This window comes from Zosterops lateralis, assembly GCF_965231275.1.
Source record: "Zosterops lateralis genome assembly, chromosome: 4".
Lineage (NCBI taxonomy): Eukaryota > Metazoa > Chordata > Aves > Passeriformes > Zosteropidae > Zosterops > Zosterops lateralis.
The window spans coordinates 12,425,995-12,439,625 of record NC_139765.1 but is presented as its reverse complement, the minus strand read 5'-3'; the positions used below and the strand labels follow the sequence as shown (position 1 = coordinate 12,439,625).

Genomic DNA, 13,631 nt, shown 5'->3' with positions numbered 1-13,631 from the left:
GACCTGCAGGACTCGGGACCTGTAGGAGGGCGGGGCGTCCTCTCGCGAGATCTGGGCCCGGCGGCCGCGGAGGGACGTCCTCTCGCGAGAGCGGCGCGCGGCCGGTGCCGCCCCCGCCGCACGGCGCCCCCTGGCGGGGACGAGAGGCGCCGCCCGCCCCTGACGCCGCCATTTGACATCGGCCGGGGCCGGTCCGGGCTCACCCGGCGGCCGGAGCCAGCCCGGGCATGAGTGAGTTCCGTGCAGGGGTTCAGGGGACGCGGCGGGCGGTTGCCGCCGTGGCCGCCGCCGGGCGATCGGGAGCGCGGTCAGTCTCGCCTTGGGACGCCCCGGGGCCGGGGCGCCCTGAGGGGCGTGAAGGAGGAGGAGGACTCCCCTCGCCCCCGCCTCAGACCCGCGGGCCGGGGACTCCTCACGGGTATCGGCTCCCGCAGGTGTCACGGCAGGCGCCGGGGTCGCCCCTCAGCCTTGCGGGGCGCCGGTTTTTGGGGGCAGGAGGCGACGCTGCCCGCGGTGACACCCCCGGGACGCCCCTGTCACACCCGGAGGGCGGGGGGCACACCCCGGCGTGTGTCACACCGGGAGTGCGGCGGTGACACCCCCGGGATGCTCCTGTCACACCGGTGACACCCCCGGGATGCTCCTGTCACACTGGGAGCGCGGCGGTGACACCCCCGGGATGCTCCTGTCACGCCAGGACCTTTGCACCAGCCTAAATTCCTGGGAATTCCTTGGAAATTGCATTCTGGCTCAGCGCTACCCAACTGGTCTCCGTGGTAACAAACCCCACAAGCCGTGGGAAAAGTGGCTTCCAGTAAGGATAAAAAAAGGAAGGAGGCAGAAAGTTGGGAGAAGGCGGTGGTCGCACAGAGATGTTTGTTGATGGGTGTTTGGTTTGCTAATGAAGGCATTAGCAAATAGCAGGAAGTGGCAGCGTGTAGTGGGAGTGTTGCTGGTGCTCTTCTACCTGTTGACAAGGCTGCACTAACGAGCATCTGGGCATCTCTGCTAGGGCAGGGCGCAGGAATCATTAACTTCAGCTCCCATCAGCATGCTCATAAAAAATAATACATGATAAGATTTTGCTTATTTCAATTATATTTGATTAATTGGGGGTTTTCCCGCCCCTTAAATGTCCAGGCTAACTCACAGGTTTGGCTCAGTTTCAGGATCAGGCAAAGGTTTTGTTTGTCACAGGCAGACAGAGAGTATTTTAAGTTTCAAGAATTAGGACCAGTGTCTTGCCCAAAAGGTCGGGATTTGGGGTCACTGTGAATTTCCAAGACACAAACAGTGATTCTGCTTTTTGAGGTACAAATGCTGCCTGAAAACTCGAGCTGGGCCCTGGCCTGACAGGGGACAGGGACTGCAGAATTTGTGGGGCTGCATTCCACACATCTTTCCCTGTGAAAAGAAACATCAGTGGCTTTGCCACAAACAAACTTCTTTTTCTCTGGTCTGGCTGGGCTGGGGCAGAAAAGGAAAGTGCATATATTAAACATACACTGTTTAAAAATTTATCTGGATGTAGACAAGTAATCAGAGGTGTTAAGTGCAGTGTAGACTGAGTGCCAAATGTATTCCCAGCTGATGGAGAGGCCTCAGAGGCTTTGTTTATACTGGCCAGAGAGTTCCTGGGCTGTGAGCTGAGCTAAAGGCTGCTCTTCAGCAGCAACATGGATTTCATTCAATCAATTTCTGCAGCAGTTCAGCCAGTTGGTGTGGAAGGTCATCTTTGGTCTGGGATATTTCTGTAGCAGACCTGACTGGAGGGAGGAGCAAGGAAAGCAGATCCCTAAAAACAGTGCAGTCTGATTCTTTTCCATGTCGTTTTTGAGGAGCTGCAGCTGCTGAGTCAGGGTGAATCAGTTAAACTACCTGTGACAGCACAGCAGCCTGCTGCACACCTGGAGATCTCAAATACATAACATGGAGAGTTAAATGCAAACTCTGACCAAACAGGAAACCTGCACATGCCAAAATGCTCCTGCTTTTGATAGCACATGAATCCCAGAAAACACAGGTAAAATACCTAGTGTTTGAAATATCCTTCCTTCTACTGCTTACCCAGGACAGGGGCAAAGGCCAGTTGAGGCAAATTCAAGGATTTCTTTAAGAATGGCTTAAAAGATCCTCATCTATGATTTGTAGAGGTGCCTAAGAAAGTTAGAAAATCAACCTGAAGTGATTTTTTTTCATGTAGCTGAAGTGAGATTCAATAATCTTTAATGCTTACAAAAATCTTTACTTCTGCAAACAGCCTGGCTAAGAAATGGATTGAGTTGATTCTTTCTGTACTTTAGAACATTTCCTAAACCAAATATTAAGCCTGATATCAACAAGTCCCATAAGTCTTATAAACCTCTATCCCTGCTTTTGATTGCTGAAGAGTGTTCAAGGAGTTTAAATAGATTTCCTTTCCAGTCAAGTAAGTCTAAGGTTCCTTAAAAGAAAATAAAAACATGGGCTGAAAATCTTGGTCTTGAAACCCAACCTACCAAGCATGGATATGAAGAAATGCAGTGCAAAAGCCAGTGTTGTTGGCAATAAGCATAAGCATTTTGCAAGTTTGGCAGTTCTGGCAATCCACAATTTAGTAAACAAGTGCTGCAGTTAGAAGGCTGATGTTTTGAGGGTGCAGTTGGTTGTTTTCATTAGCTGAGTTGCTGTTGAAAGTGTCACAGCTCCATTCCATGCAGTGATGCTCATGTTCACTTACAGATGTGAACAAAACACGAGCCTTTCGTCTTCTCAACCTTCCCTGAGCAATTTTCTCTACTCCGTCAGTTTGAGCTGCTCCTTCTCTGCTGATTTAAATCATCAGAATCTTCCAGGCCACTGTAATCCTTGAACATTCTCTTTTGTGCTGGATTTATCCCTCAGTGATCCTGCAGTACATCTGTTAGGAGGGCACACCAAAAAGAAAAAGCATTAAAAGGGAAGGAGTTGATATAACATTGTTTCACTTTGTGTCTCGCTCTGCCAGAAGCAGGTGCAGTGCCCGGTGCCCCGGCCCCGGCAGCCCCTGTGGCCCAGGTGGGCGCTGTGGCCCGGGGGCTGGGGGCCAACGCTGCCTTTGTCCCCAGAAATGAGCTGCAGCATGGAGAAGGCGCTGGCGGACGCCAAGGCGCTGGTGGAGCGGCTGCGGGAGCACGACAGCGCGGCCGAGGCGCTCATCGAACAGACCACGGCGCTCAACAAGAGGGTGGAGGCCATGAAACAGGTCTGCTCTCCGCCCCTGCCAACGGCAGCCTCACGTCCTCTGCTGCTTCTGTGCGGCACACAATGACCGTGGGCTTGGGGTAATCCTGTCCTGCAGACTTGGTGTTTTATAGAGGTGTGGCTCCCACCCAAAAATAGCTTGTTCATGGAATTTGAGGCTGTGAAAACATTCTCACAGTTACTCCAGTTTAAAATATTGAAAACAAGCATTTACTTGAAGACTGGTAGAAAGGGGTTTGGTATCTTACAAGCTACTCTGCAGTGTCTCTTGCTTTGCTCTCCAATGCTATACTACCCATTTTAATTAATTTCAGTATGCCCATTTAATCATACAGAAGCTCTGACATGTTTTCTTCTGCACAGAATACTTTGTCTTTGCACTGTTTCCTTTTGTTTCCAAATAGCTTCTTGGGCTTTTTTGTACTCATTTCTATTCTGATGTAAAGCTGCTCAAGGCATGTTGTTAGATTGAGTGTGACTTCCACAAGACAGCTCCTGGGAAAAGGTAAAGATGTCTTGTGACTCTCCACCTGGGAGTTCATCCTGTCACTTTAATGAACCCAAGATATGTTAATGAGCCTATAAAATAATAAACCCCTGCATGCAATTCAGCCCTGTAAAACTAGTCATGCAGAGGCTTCAGATCAAGAGTGTTAGATTTCCCCATCTGCTGGGAGTCAGGGTCCATTGACTCGGGCCTGAGTGACTTGTAGCCACAGAGCCTTGTGGTTTAAGGGTTTGGGAAGCCACAGTAAATGTCAAGAGGTTAATACCTCATGGTTTGTCTTTACCACATCTCTATGAGTTTTAAATTACATGATGGTGAACTTGGCCTGCATTAACTGAAAGTTAAATAGCATCCGCTACACACATCTAAGGTGTGAAACTTATTTAAAAACAAATATGATGCTTTTGTGTCTCTAAAGGACAGGATGTCTGCAACACCTTCTGGTGTGTGCTTGGTATTATCATTAAAAAGCAAGCATTGTCTTCCTGGTTACAGACTGTGAATGACAGTAGAACTGGTGTTTGTGACCTGCTGAGTAATACTTGTCTTTGGTTAATCAAATATGCTGTGCCTTGTTGGTTTGTTTTTGTAATAACCAGTACCAGGAAGAAATCCAAGAGCTCAATGAAGTAGCAAGACATCGCCCTCGGTCTACTCTAGTAATGGGTATCCAGCAGGAAAACAGACAGATTAGGGAATTGCAACAGGAAAACAAAGGTAAAATATGAACATTCTATCCTTTTCACACTTCAGCCTGTACCACTGGAAATAGTGAGACTTTTTCCACTGATCTTTTTTTTAAACAAAGTGATAGAAGAATATTTTTCTTCTAATTTCAGTTTCTCAGTTTAACTGATCATAATGCAATTCAAGAGTCCTAGAGTCCAGCCTCTGGGACTGATGAAGAAAAAGAGAGATTTGGGAAAAATTACTTTTTTTCAGTCCTTACCTAATGTCCAGCACAAGTGAGGAGATAAATAGAACTTAATTCTGCAAGATAGGGATCTTTTTGGAGAAGTGTTTAGCCACTGCTGAAAATAACAGGAGCAATCAGGACAAGTTACAGTGTAAGTAGAGAAATATAATTCCTTCTGGAATTCTGTACACTAGGAATGAACCGTTCTTCCAGGAAAGCCTTAGGTATTCTAACAGTTCCATTCAGCAAAGGGTTCAAGTGATCTCAGTTCAGATGAGTCTTGCCTTATCTCAAGGGTTATTTATCCTTGGACTCAGTATATTTTGAACAGAAGCATTTTTCGACTCTGGCTTTACCAAGCTGCAGATAAAACCAGATCTGTGAACTCCTTCCTGCCTTTTGTAGAGTGTGGCTGGGGCAAAGCTGCTCAGCCACACTCCAGATGGCTTTTGTCAGCCACAGGGACTGAACAAGAAGTCTCACTAACAAAAGACTGCTTGTTCCTGACGGGAATTCTCCCAGGCTGATCACCATCAAAGCCATTTGCAGAGCTGGTGTAGATTTCATGGTGCAGGCAGTGAGGACACTTAAGTACAGACTCATTTTGGTTTTCTCAAGCTGAAATATTTGTGCATTTGTATTTGGTTCTCTGTGTTAAACTCTTAACTTTTTAATTTTAAAATTTTTACTTCTGTTGGCAGAACTGCGCACATCTCTGGAAGAGCACCAGTCTGCTCTGGAGCTCATCATGAGCAAGTACAGAGAACAGATGTTTAGGTTGCTTATGGCAAGCAAAAAGGATGATCCAAGTATAATAATGAAGTTAAAAGAGCAACATTCCAAGGTAAAAACTTCATTGAGGTTTCTTGCTTTGTTTTTTAGTTAACACCTTAGTTTGTAGTGGATCAATTCAAAGCTCACTTTGTGTCAATTTTTGTGCTATTGTACTACTAATTAAAAGGTATAATTTTTATAATCCACTTCATGCAATACAAACAGGAAACTAGCAGTTGAGTAAATCAACCTTATTAGCTTTTCATTTATTAAGATTTTCAGCAGGTAGCATTTCATTACTGTATTTGTTTAGTTTACTTTTGTTTCACTTCAGTCTTTAAGGCAACTGCCCTGTTACACTGCCAGAGGTTAGTAATAGTCAGACTTTTAGACTAGCTTTAACTTATGCTTGTGCCACCAATAAATAACTAATAAACCTGTGCTTAGGGAAAGTAGGAGGACCAAGCGTTTTAAATTCAATATTCAAATATTTTCCCCTAAATATTGTAAATAAATTTAAAAAATTAAAAGTCATTTTGACTCTTGAATAACTGGATGAAGCAGGAAACACAAGTATATGTTCAGTTATTCAAGAGTCAAAAGGACTTTTAAATTTTAGGGGAATTCATTATTCTGGTTCACTAACAGATCTAAAGAGGAGCTTTTTAGCAAAGTATTGCATTTCATTGAAAATATAACAATCATTATATATATATATATATATATATATATATATATATATATATATATAACAATCATTAGAGCAATGTAGCCTGTGTAGACAAACAAGTTCTAAGTGTTTAATAATCTTTCCCCTCAGCTAACTTAAGTTTACAAAGCAAAGTTAGGGTCTGCTTACTGGGAAAACAGAATTGAAGAATTTGATTCTTTCTTGCCTGCCTACAACGTCCTATGTGTGTATTTAGTGCCACTGGTATGAAAAAAAATAATGGATTAGAATTGTATCTTTAACATAAAATCTTGAAAAATGACAGATCTAGATCATTTTCAACAGAAGTTAGCTCAGAATATGGTGCAGCATCTCCTCCAGCTTCAGGAGAACCAACACAAGTGGGTAAAATGAAATCTATCCTGAAATGGACTGTTCATTTAGGAGCACTTCAATGAAAAAAACAGGAAAAAGGAACAAAAAAGAAAAAATAACATCTCACAGGAGATTTAGGCTTCAACATTTTCATTAAACCTCTTCCTTCATGAAAGCCTGATGGAAAAGATGTGTCACCCTTGCCCTGACACATAGGATTTCTGGAATGTCATTATTTATTCTCTAGCTCAAGGTTCATACTCAGGAAGATTGGACGATGTTGAAGCACATTTTCAATACTGCTCTCTTGTTAAGTAAACAATCCATTATACCCAAGGAGTTAAGCTCCCTGTTCCCAGTAATGCTGTTTTCCTGAGTGCCAGCTGTCATTTTAGTGCCTGTTTACAGATTATTACAAGAGCATTGATTGCTGCAGATGAAGAAGCACCTCCTTTAAATAGCACAACAATGTCTTTTGATAGTGTTGTGTACAAGAGAAAAGGGTGTGTTGGTAGCAGTGACCCTGATCTGAGCTTGCTGTTTGAATTTGCTCAGCTGAAACAAGGCCCTAAAATGGGTGTGGCCCCTTTTTGGTTTTTATCTCTTCGGAGAGAAAAAAACCCAATGTTACAAAAGAGAGAGAGGCACAGAGGCTTTCACTGGCATTGCACCCTCTGGCTTTACCCCATCTAAGTTTTCCACATGTGCGTTCCGGTTTTGTGTTGGGATCTGACCTGACATCGGTGACCTTGGAACAGGCCCCAGGTTGTATTGATCCAGAGCCCACAAGAGCTATGAAAGCAGGAAGCAGGAAGGAGAGCAATATATCTGAAACCCACAGCTCCTACCCAGGCCTTCTCAAGGGTGCATCCTTGCCTGACCACAGCTTCCTGGCAAGCTAAATTTGGGAGTTCTTTAAAAAAAAAGTTTTATGTCATCACCTGCACTGGAAACTGAAAAGAAAATAAAGATTTACAGCAAGTTCTTCCCCACCCCCTCACACAGAGAGTGGGCATTTAACAACTGCTAAATTATAGCTTGGGCAGTTGGAATGGCAGAGAGGAAAGGGCTGATGTTTATCTCAGTAAAGGGTATTTGTTTTGGTCAGATAAGTTTATGATTCCAACTGAGGCAGTTCTTCGTGGTACTTTAAAGGCAAGGTGATGATCTGCCATGATGGATCTCCCATTAAATTCATTTAAAGGTTGGATTTAGCTTTAGTCTCTGCTGTCCTTCATTTCAGCCCTCCTGTCCTGCTTTTCCTGATACTAGCCAATAAATATTGTGGATTTTGTCCAAAGGCCAGGTCAGGCACAACTAGACTGGCATCATGGCAGAGTTGAAATAAAAGACAAGTTGAAAAATGAAAGCCGTTGGAAGTACCTTTAAACTGTCTGGCTTAAGTGAGCAGCAGTGAATGCCAGAGGGGCACAGGCTCCTCATGTAGCATTGCAGGGAAAGGCAGCATTGACCCTTCCTGAACTTCTGAAGTCCTGAGCCCAGATAAGCTGGAATTGGAGGTGAATTCAAGCAAAAGTATCCAAAATAGAGAGTGGAGGATGGGTTTGAGTTTTGTAATATGTGACATAGTAAGGATGAAGCACTGCACCTGCTCCTTTTTAGAGAGAAGTGCCTGTCCATGGGCTGGTACTGGAGATCAGGTTTCAAACACCTGGGAAGAATGTGGCTTTCCCTGCTGTTCCCACAGGAGTGGAGCAGTTTTACATATCCAAAATAGCACACATCAGTTCCTGCTGCACAGGAGGGCCGGGTCAGGGCAAGCACAGCACCAGCTTGCAGCCATTTGGAGGCCAGGGATCACAGCTGGTTAGGCTTCTATCAAATTCCAGTGAGAGGGATCACTGTGGGGCAAACCAGGCTCATTTAAATGAGCGGGACCACTATGGCTGCCCACACTGTAAAGTTAGACCAAAACTGAGCTCTGTGATAAAAAAATGTCACTGAGCTAAACCACATTTAACACTTTGCCTTTTTTAATATATATTACTAAGATATTAATAAATATGGTATCTCAGGAGCTGCAAGTACACGTGGACCAAATCACAGAGATGGCAGCAGTGATGAGAAAAGCCATTGAGGTGGATGAGAGGCACGGCTGCAAAGAGCAGGAGCGCATCACCCAGCTCGAGGTGAGGAGAAGGAGGCACAGAGAGTAAAGGGAGTAGAGAGCCCCCCAAGTGTTTTATGCCGTCACTCACTGCTGTTGTGTCACCCTTGCCTTGCTGGAGCAGGGGAAGCACCACTACTGCTGAATCTCGAGGAGGGGATGCTTAAAGCCCATCCAGGAGAGCAGGAGGGTCAGAAACCTCACATGCTCTCTTGGAGAAGATGACACAGCACTGATTTCAAATCAGTGTTCTACTCCTTATGCATTAGTTTGGAGTAGAGGGGAGGTTTTAACAGTTATCCTGCTTGCTTTCTGGAGTCCTATTAATGTATTTTTCTCTCTCTGGTTTTAGCAAGAAAACAGAGGCTTGAGAGAAATTCTTCAAATCACTAGAGAATCATTTCTGAACCTCAAGAAAGAGGATGCATCAGAGAGCACGTCCCTGTCAGGATTAGTGACAAGCAGTGATCTGAGCCTGAGGAAAAGCTAAGGACTCTGGGAATCAGCAAGCTTCAGTTGCACACTTAAACCAATGGAGCATCAGGGGGCACTGGTCAAGCACTTGTTACTGAATAGGGCACCAGCAAGAGAATGCATCCAACTCCAGCTCAGTGGCTTTTATACTATGTGACATAAATTCAGCTGGTATTCTGCAATACTCTCAGTGACAAATTGCCATAGATCTAACCTCAGTAGGAAATGGATTAATGCACTTGCTGAGTTGCAGATTCTTTTTATATGAACTCATTTTACAGATACAAGGTGAGATTTCAAGTAATTTATATAAATTACTCATACAAAGTTCAGTGCAACTCTTAGGTAATAAAGGTAAGATTTCAAGTCTGATCTCTGCCTTAGAAAGTAGTAACTTATGAATATGCTTTGTGCATGATCCACATAGCATTTTTTCCTTTTGTTTTGGCTTTAATACATTCTCATTTTGCAACAAACCTCTTTGATAGGAGGGGCACACAGGCAGCATAAAATTTAAGGATTTCTGTCATTTAGCTCTGGGGTATCACTTTCAAATACAAGGCCAATTTTTAAACATAAGGGATGCTGTCAATGAATAGTTTGGACTTCTTAAATCAAACGAAATTCTTTCAAATATGTGCACTGAATTGTATTGTGAGAACATGGAAAGAGCTGTTCCCACTTACTTGTTCTCAGGAACACAGGTAGGAATACAATTCTGCCTCAGCTTTTACCTTTAGGAGAGGAAATCCAGCTCAGTTCTCTGTCAGTAACAAGCCACATGAATCCCATGTCTTTCGTCTCCAATTGCCTGCCCAAACTTCCTAAGTGAGGAATGGCAACTGGAAAGTGCAAAAGCAGTGGCAGCAGAAAGGGGGGGTGGAGGAAGGAAGAAGCAGCTTCATGGCAGAGTTGGCAGCCTGCAATTAATACTCTTGATTTTCCTTTCTCCAAAGGAAAATTTCTTCTTTCTCTCTTCTATCCAGAAGGTTTTAAAGTGAGTTAAGCAGAGTGAAAGCTGTCAGCTACAGGAAACTGTGGAACTACAGCTGCCACCCACAGTTTCACATTCTGGCTGTTCAATAACCCACCGAGTAACATGAGCTGAGCAATCCTGGAATCAACCACCACTTTGTCAAGTCTGATTTTCAGTGACAACAACCCAGAAGGAACTAAGCCTCCAACAGTTCCAAGTGTGCCAGCTTCAATACAGCTTCCTGTGCCCCAGCACAGCTTCCCTGAGCTCGAGGTAGATGTTCCATAGGCCTAAGGGGGAACTTTCAGTGGCACTGAAATGACTTAGGAGCAGCTCAGTACCTTTGTTCTCTTCTCTGTGTTGCTGCTCCTTTCCGTGGTGCTTTTAAGAGGAAATAAGTGAGAAAAGAGCATTAGCAGGCAGTAAATGGTTGTTTTCAGTGAACTAATACATTGAAAGTACAGGTCAATCAGGTTTTCACATTCTCACAGCCTGCTTTAGAAATGGAGAAGCTGCTGCTGAGCACCTTGGCCAGGCTTAAGAACACGCTGAGGACATTCACGTGCATGGAAAAAAGTTATGGCCATTTCCAGACTTGTGAAACAGCTGAGGAGAAATTCTGGGGGAACATTTTAGCTCAAGCACAAAATATTCTTGTCTGCTTTTATATTATCTGTAAAGCCTCACCAGTGCTTCTGTAATTTAGATTTTGCATTTCTGCTGTGACTTGCAAGCTGCTGACTTACCAGAAGCAACATCTTTTTTCACTGGAGTGTTCTGTTGTTGCAAACTTACAAGGAATTTTGGGTTCAGTTGTTGAAGTTCTTGTTTCTAGAAGCATCTTTTCACCCATGCACTGGTGTCAAGAGGCATTTCTGTCCATTTGATGCTGAATTCAGCTTAGTGGCTGACTTCTGGTTTGGCTTCCCAATACAGAAGAGGGTTCTTGGTCTGTGGCAGTACTTTGAGGTTGCTCTATTATGAAATAATGCTTGATTAGTGTTTATTTTTGTAAATTTAAAAAAAAATGTGACTTAATTTATCTACTCCTAGTCTTCACATTTGATATGTCTCCCCTTTCATTCCCCTGCCCTGATCACTTTAGGATTTTAAAGAGCCTTCACAGTGTGTGGAGTGACTATTTTTCATTGCATACCTGTTATTTTTGTAATGGAGATGGCTTGAAAAGGATTTATGGCTAGAATTGTGTACTGTACAGTAAACTTATTTTATCAATAAAGTTGACTGAAAACATAGATGTCTCCATGACTAAAGCAAGGTACTGGCTCTGAGATGAGCCTTGTTGGTAACACAAGATAAAAAAAGAGTAACCAAAACTTCTGTGTGGCAGCTGTTCAACTGAGGACAGGCCAATTAAATTGGGCCAGTTTGTACAAGCTTTGAATGGCCTTGACTTTTTAACAAGCACATTAGAGGGATTAGAAGATAGTTAAAATACAGAACTAATGTCACTGTTTTCATGCAGAATTACATGTACTGGGATCCCTGTGTACATGTCCAAATGAAATTTACATTGGCTTCGAGAATTTCCTTAAGCACTCTTCTGGTTAAAAGAGGAATTTCTGAGTCTGCTGTTTGAGTGTAAAACTTGTTCTTTTTGGAGTGCCTGGAGTCTGAGTGTCTGGGGCAGGACCAGCAGTCTCTTTGGCCAGGAGAGCACTGTGGTGCTGCTCACAGCAGGAGGGCAGAGGGAAGGGGGGACCTTAAATCTCATCTGGTGCCACCTCTTGTCATGGGCAGGGACCTGCCACTATCCCAGGTCACTCCAAGCCCTGGCCAACCTGGCCTCAGACACTGCCTGGGATGGGACAGCCACAGCTCCTCTGGGCAAGTATTTTGTAATTTTTATCAGTTCTTCTGTGATAAATCAACTGCACACATCTGTTATCTAGCCAGGCTGGTAAGACAGCAGGTGAACTAAATGCAGGTTTTGGTGGATGCTGTGGGCAAAACTACACCAAGACGTTCCTCAGCTTATGGACCATTTAGCACAAGTGGGGCTGGACAGGAACTGTATAGGAGGAGGGACTGAGTTCCTGCTGCCTGCATCTACCTTCCTGTCCCCACACATGGCCAGCCAGTGTGACCCTTATATCAGAGAGTGTCTTTATTGCCCACGTTCAGAAAAAACTCACCTGACATCTGCCTTAACCAACTGCCCAGCAAGGAGGGAAACACTTGGTCACTGCAGTCTTGGAAGAAGCATGTGCTGCCAGCCCTCCTCAGGCACCAGCCAGAGAACAGGCACAGGGGAAACCCACCAACTCCAGCTGCAGCCTCTTTCCATTTCCCAAGGTGAAGGTTTGCTTTTTTGAAGAATGGCAGACAATGATTTCTCTGCAGTGTTCTCAGCACCAGAAATCCCCCAGTCCATCCACCTGAGGCTGGCTATTGCAGCAGCAAGCAGCAGTAGAGCTCTATTTGAGAAGTCAGTTCTTGGAAGCTCAAACACACCACACCAATGGATGCAGGGTGATCAGCACCTTCCTTTTTCCAATACTATGTTCAGGAACACCATAAACAAATTTTTAAATGACTCATCACATTCCTGGCTAAGCAAACAGCAGCTGCCTCCTACAATTCTCTGGGCTTCTTTGCTTCCTGCATATGGCTTTCCCTCTCATCCTCAGCATTCAGGATAAAAATGTCAAATCCAGCTCATTTTGAGCATATCAGATAATCTGTTGTTATACCAAGTGAGATGGAAAAGTTGGAACTGATGCTTTTTCTGAGGAGGCAGCCTTGTGAAGATCTAGTTCTGAAGCAGGCAGGGAGGTTTTACACACCCCTCTTCTCCTGCCACTCCCTCTCACCCCCAAAATGAGCTCTCTTATTGCTCTGGTTTGAAGTTGACTTCTCCCAGTGTGCAAGGAAGCACAAAGCCCTTCATGCTCAGCAGGAGTCAGCTGGCTGCCTGGAGCTGGGGGCTAGAGCAGACAGCTCTGAGAACAATAAATATTACAAACAACAAGCATCTGTTGAACACACAGAAGTGTTATGGGAGCTGCTGTTTCCAGAGAAAACTCAGACACCAGAGTCTACCAGTCCAGGATGTGGGAAGGGATGACAACCAGATGGACACAGGCAAAATTCAAATAAATCTGGATGTATCAATATATCAATGCATTCCTGCCCCTGAGTCAGGACACAGCAACCTAACACAATACTCACCTTGCATACCCAAAGGCTCGGTGGTTCTTATGCTCAGTCTTCACTGGATAAACCAACCAGGAACCAAAGTTCCACTAAAGTTTGCCCCAAAAAACACTACCAAGATCACTGCACACCTACAGCTACTGACAGGTGGGAAGGCAGAGAGATGAAAAGCTCAAAGGCTCAGTGAAAAATGCACATTTTGAGATGCAGCCTACTGATTTTTCTGGAGGGTCTCCCTCTTTTTTGGAAGCCTTTCCAGATCAAGGACAGCTCTAGGCAAGGACAGAAGAGAATCACAGAATCATAGAAGGGTTTGTGCTAGAAGGGACCTGCAAGAGACTTTAAACAGATCTCACCCTAGACCTCAGGGGGTACACAAAAAAAGCCTTGAAAATACCCCTTCAGCACTGC

The 13,631-nt window shown here is 44.5% G+C and overlaps 1 protein-coding gene across 1 annotated transcript; it reads left to right on the top strand.

Annotated features, from left to right (window-relative positions):
• The first annotated feature begins 130 nt into the window (after positions 1 to 130).
• Positions 131 to 11,307, top strand: FGFR1OP2 (FGFR1 oncogene partner 2). The gene is made up of 6 exons (XM_083858962.1): positions 131 to 231; positions 3,087 to 3,223; positions 4,330 to 4,447; positions 5,348 to 5,490; positions 8,502 to 8,615; positions 8,946 to 11,307. Exons 1-6 carry the CDS (start codon positions 228 to 230, stop codon positions 9,081 to 9,083), a joined length of 654 nt encoding a protein of 217 aa, XP_083715088.1. The 5' UTR covers positions 131 to 227; the 3' UTR covers positions 9,084 to 11,307.
• Positions 11,308 to 13,631: the final 2,324 nt, after the last annotated feature.

What these genes read in the sequence shown, in the direction of transcription:
- FGFR1OP2 (XM_083858962.1), top strand. An exon ending in ATTGCAACAGGAAAACAAAG is followed by an intron (nt 4,448 to 5,347) that starts GTAAAATATGAA and finishes TTCTGTTGGCAG; the next exon opens with AACTGCGCACATCTCTGGAA. An exon ending in AGCGCATCACCCAGCTCGAG is followed by an intron (nt 8,616 to 8,945) that starts GTGAGGAGAAGG and finishes CTCTGGTTTTAG; the next exon opens with CAAGAAAACAGAGGCTTGAG.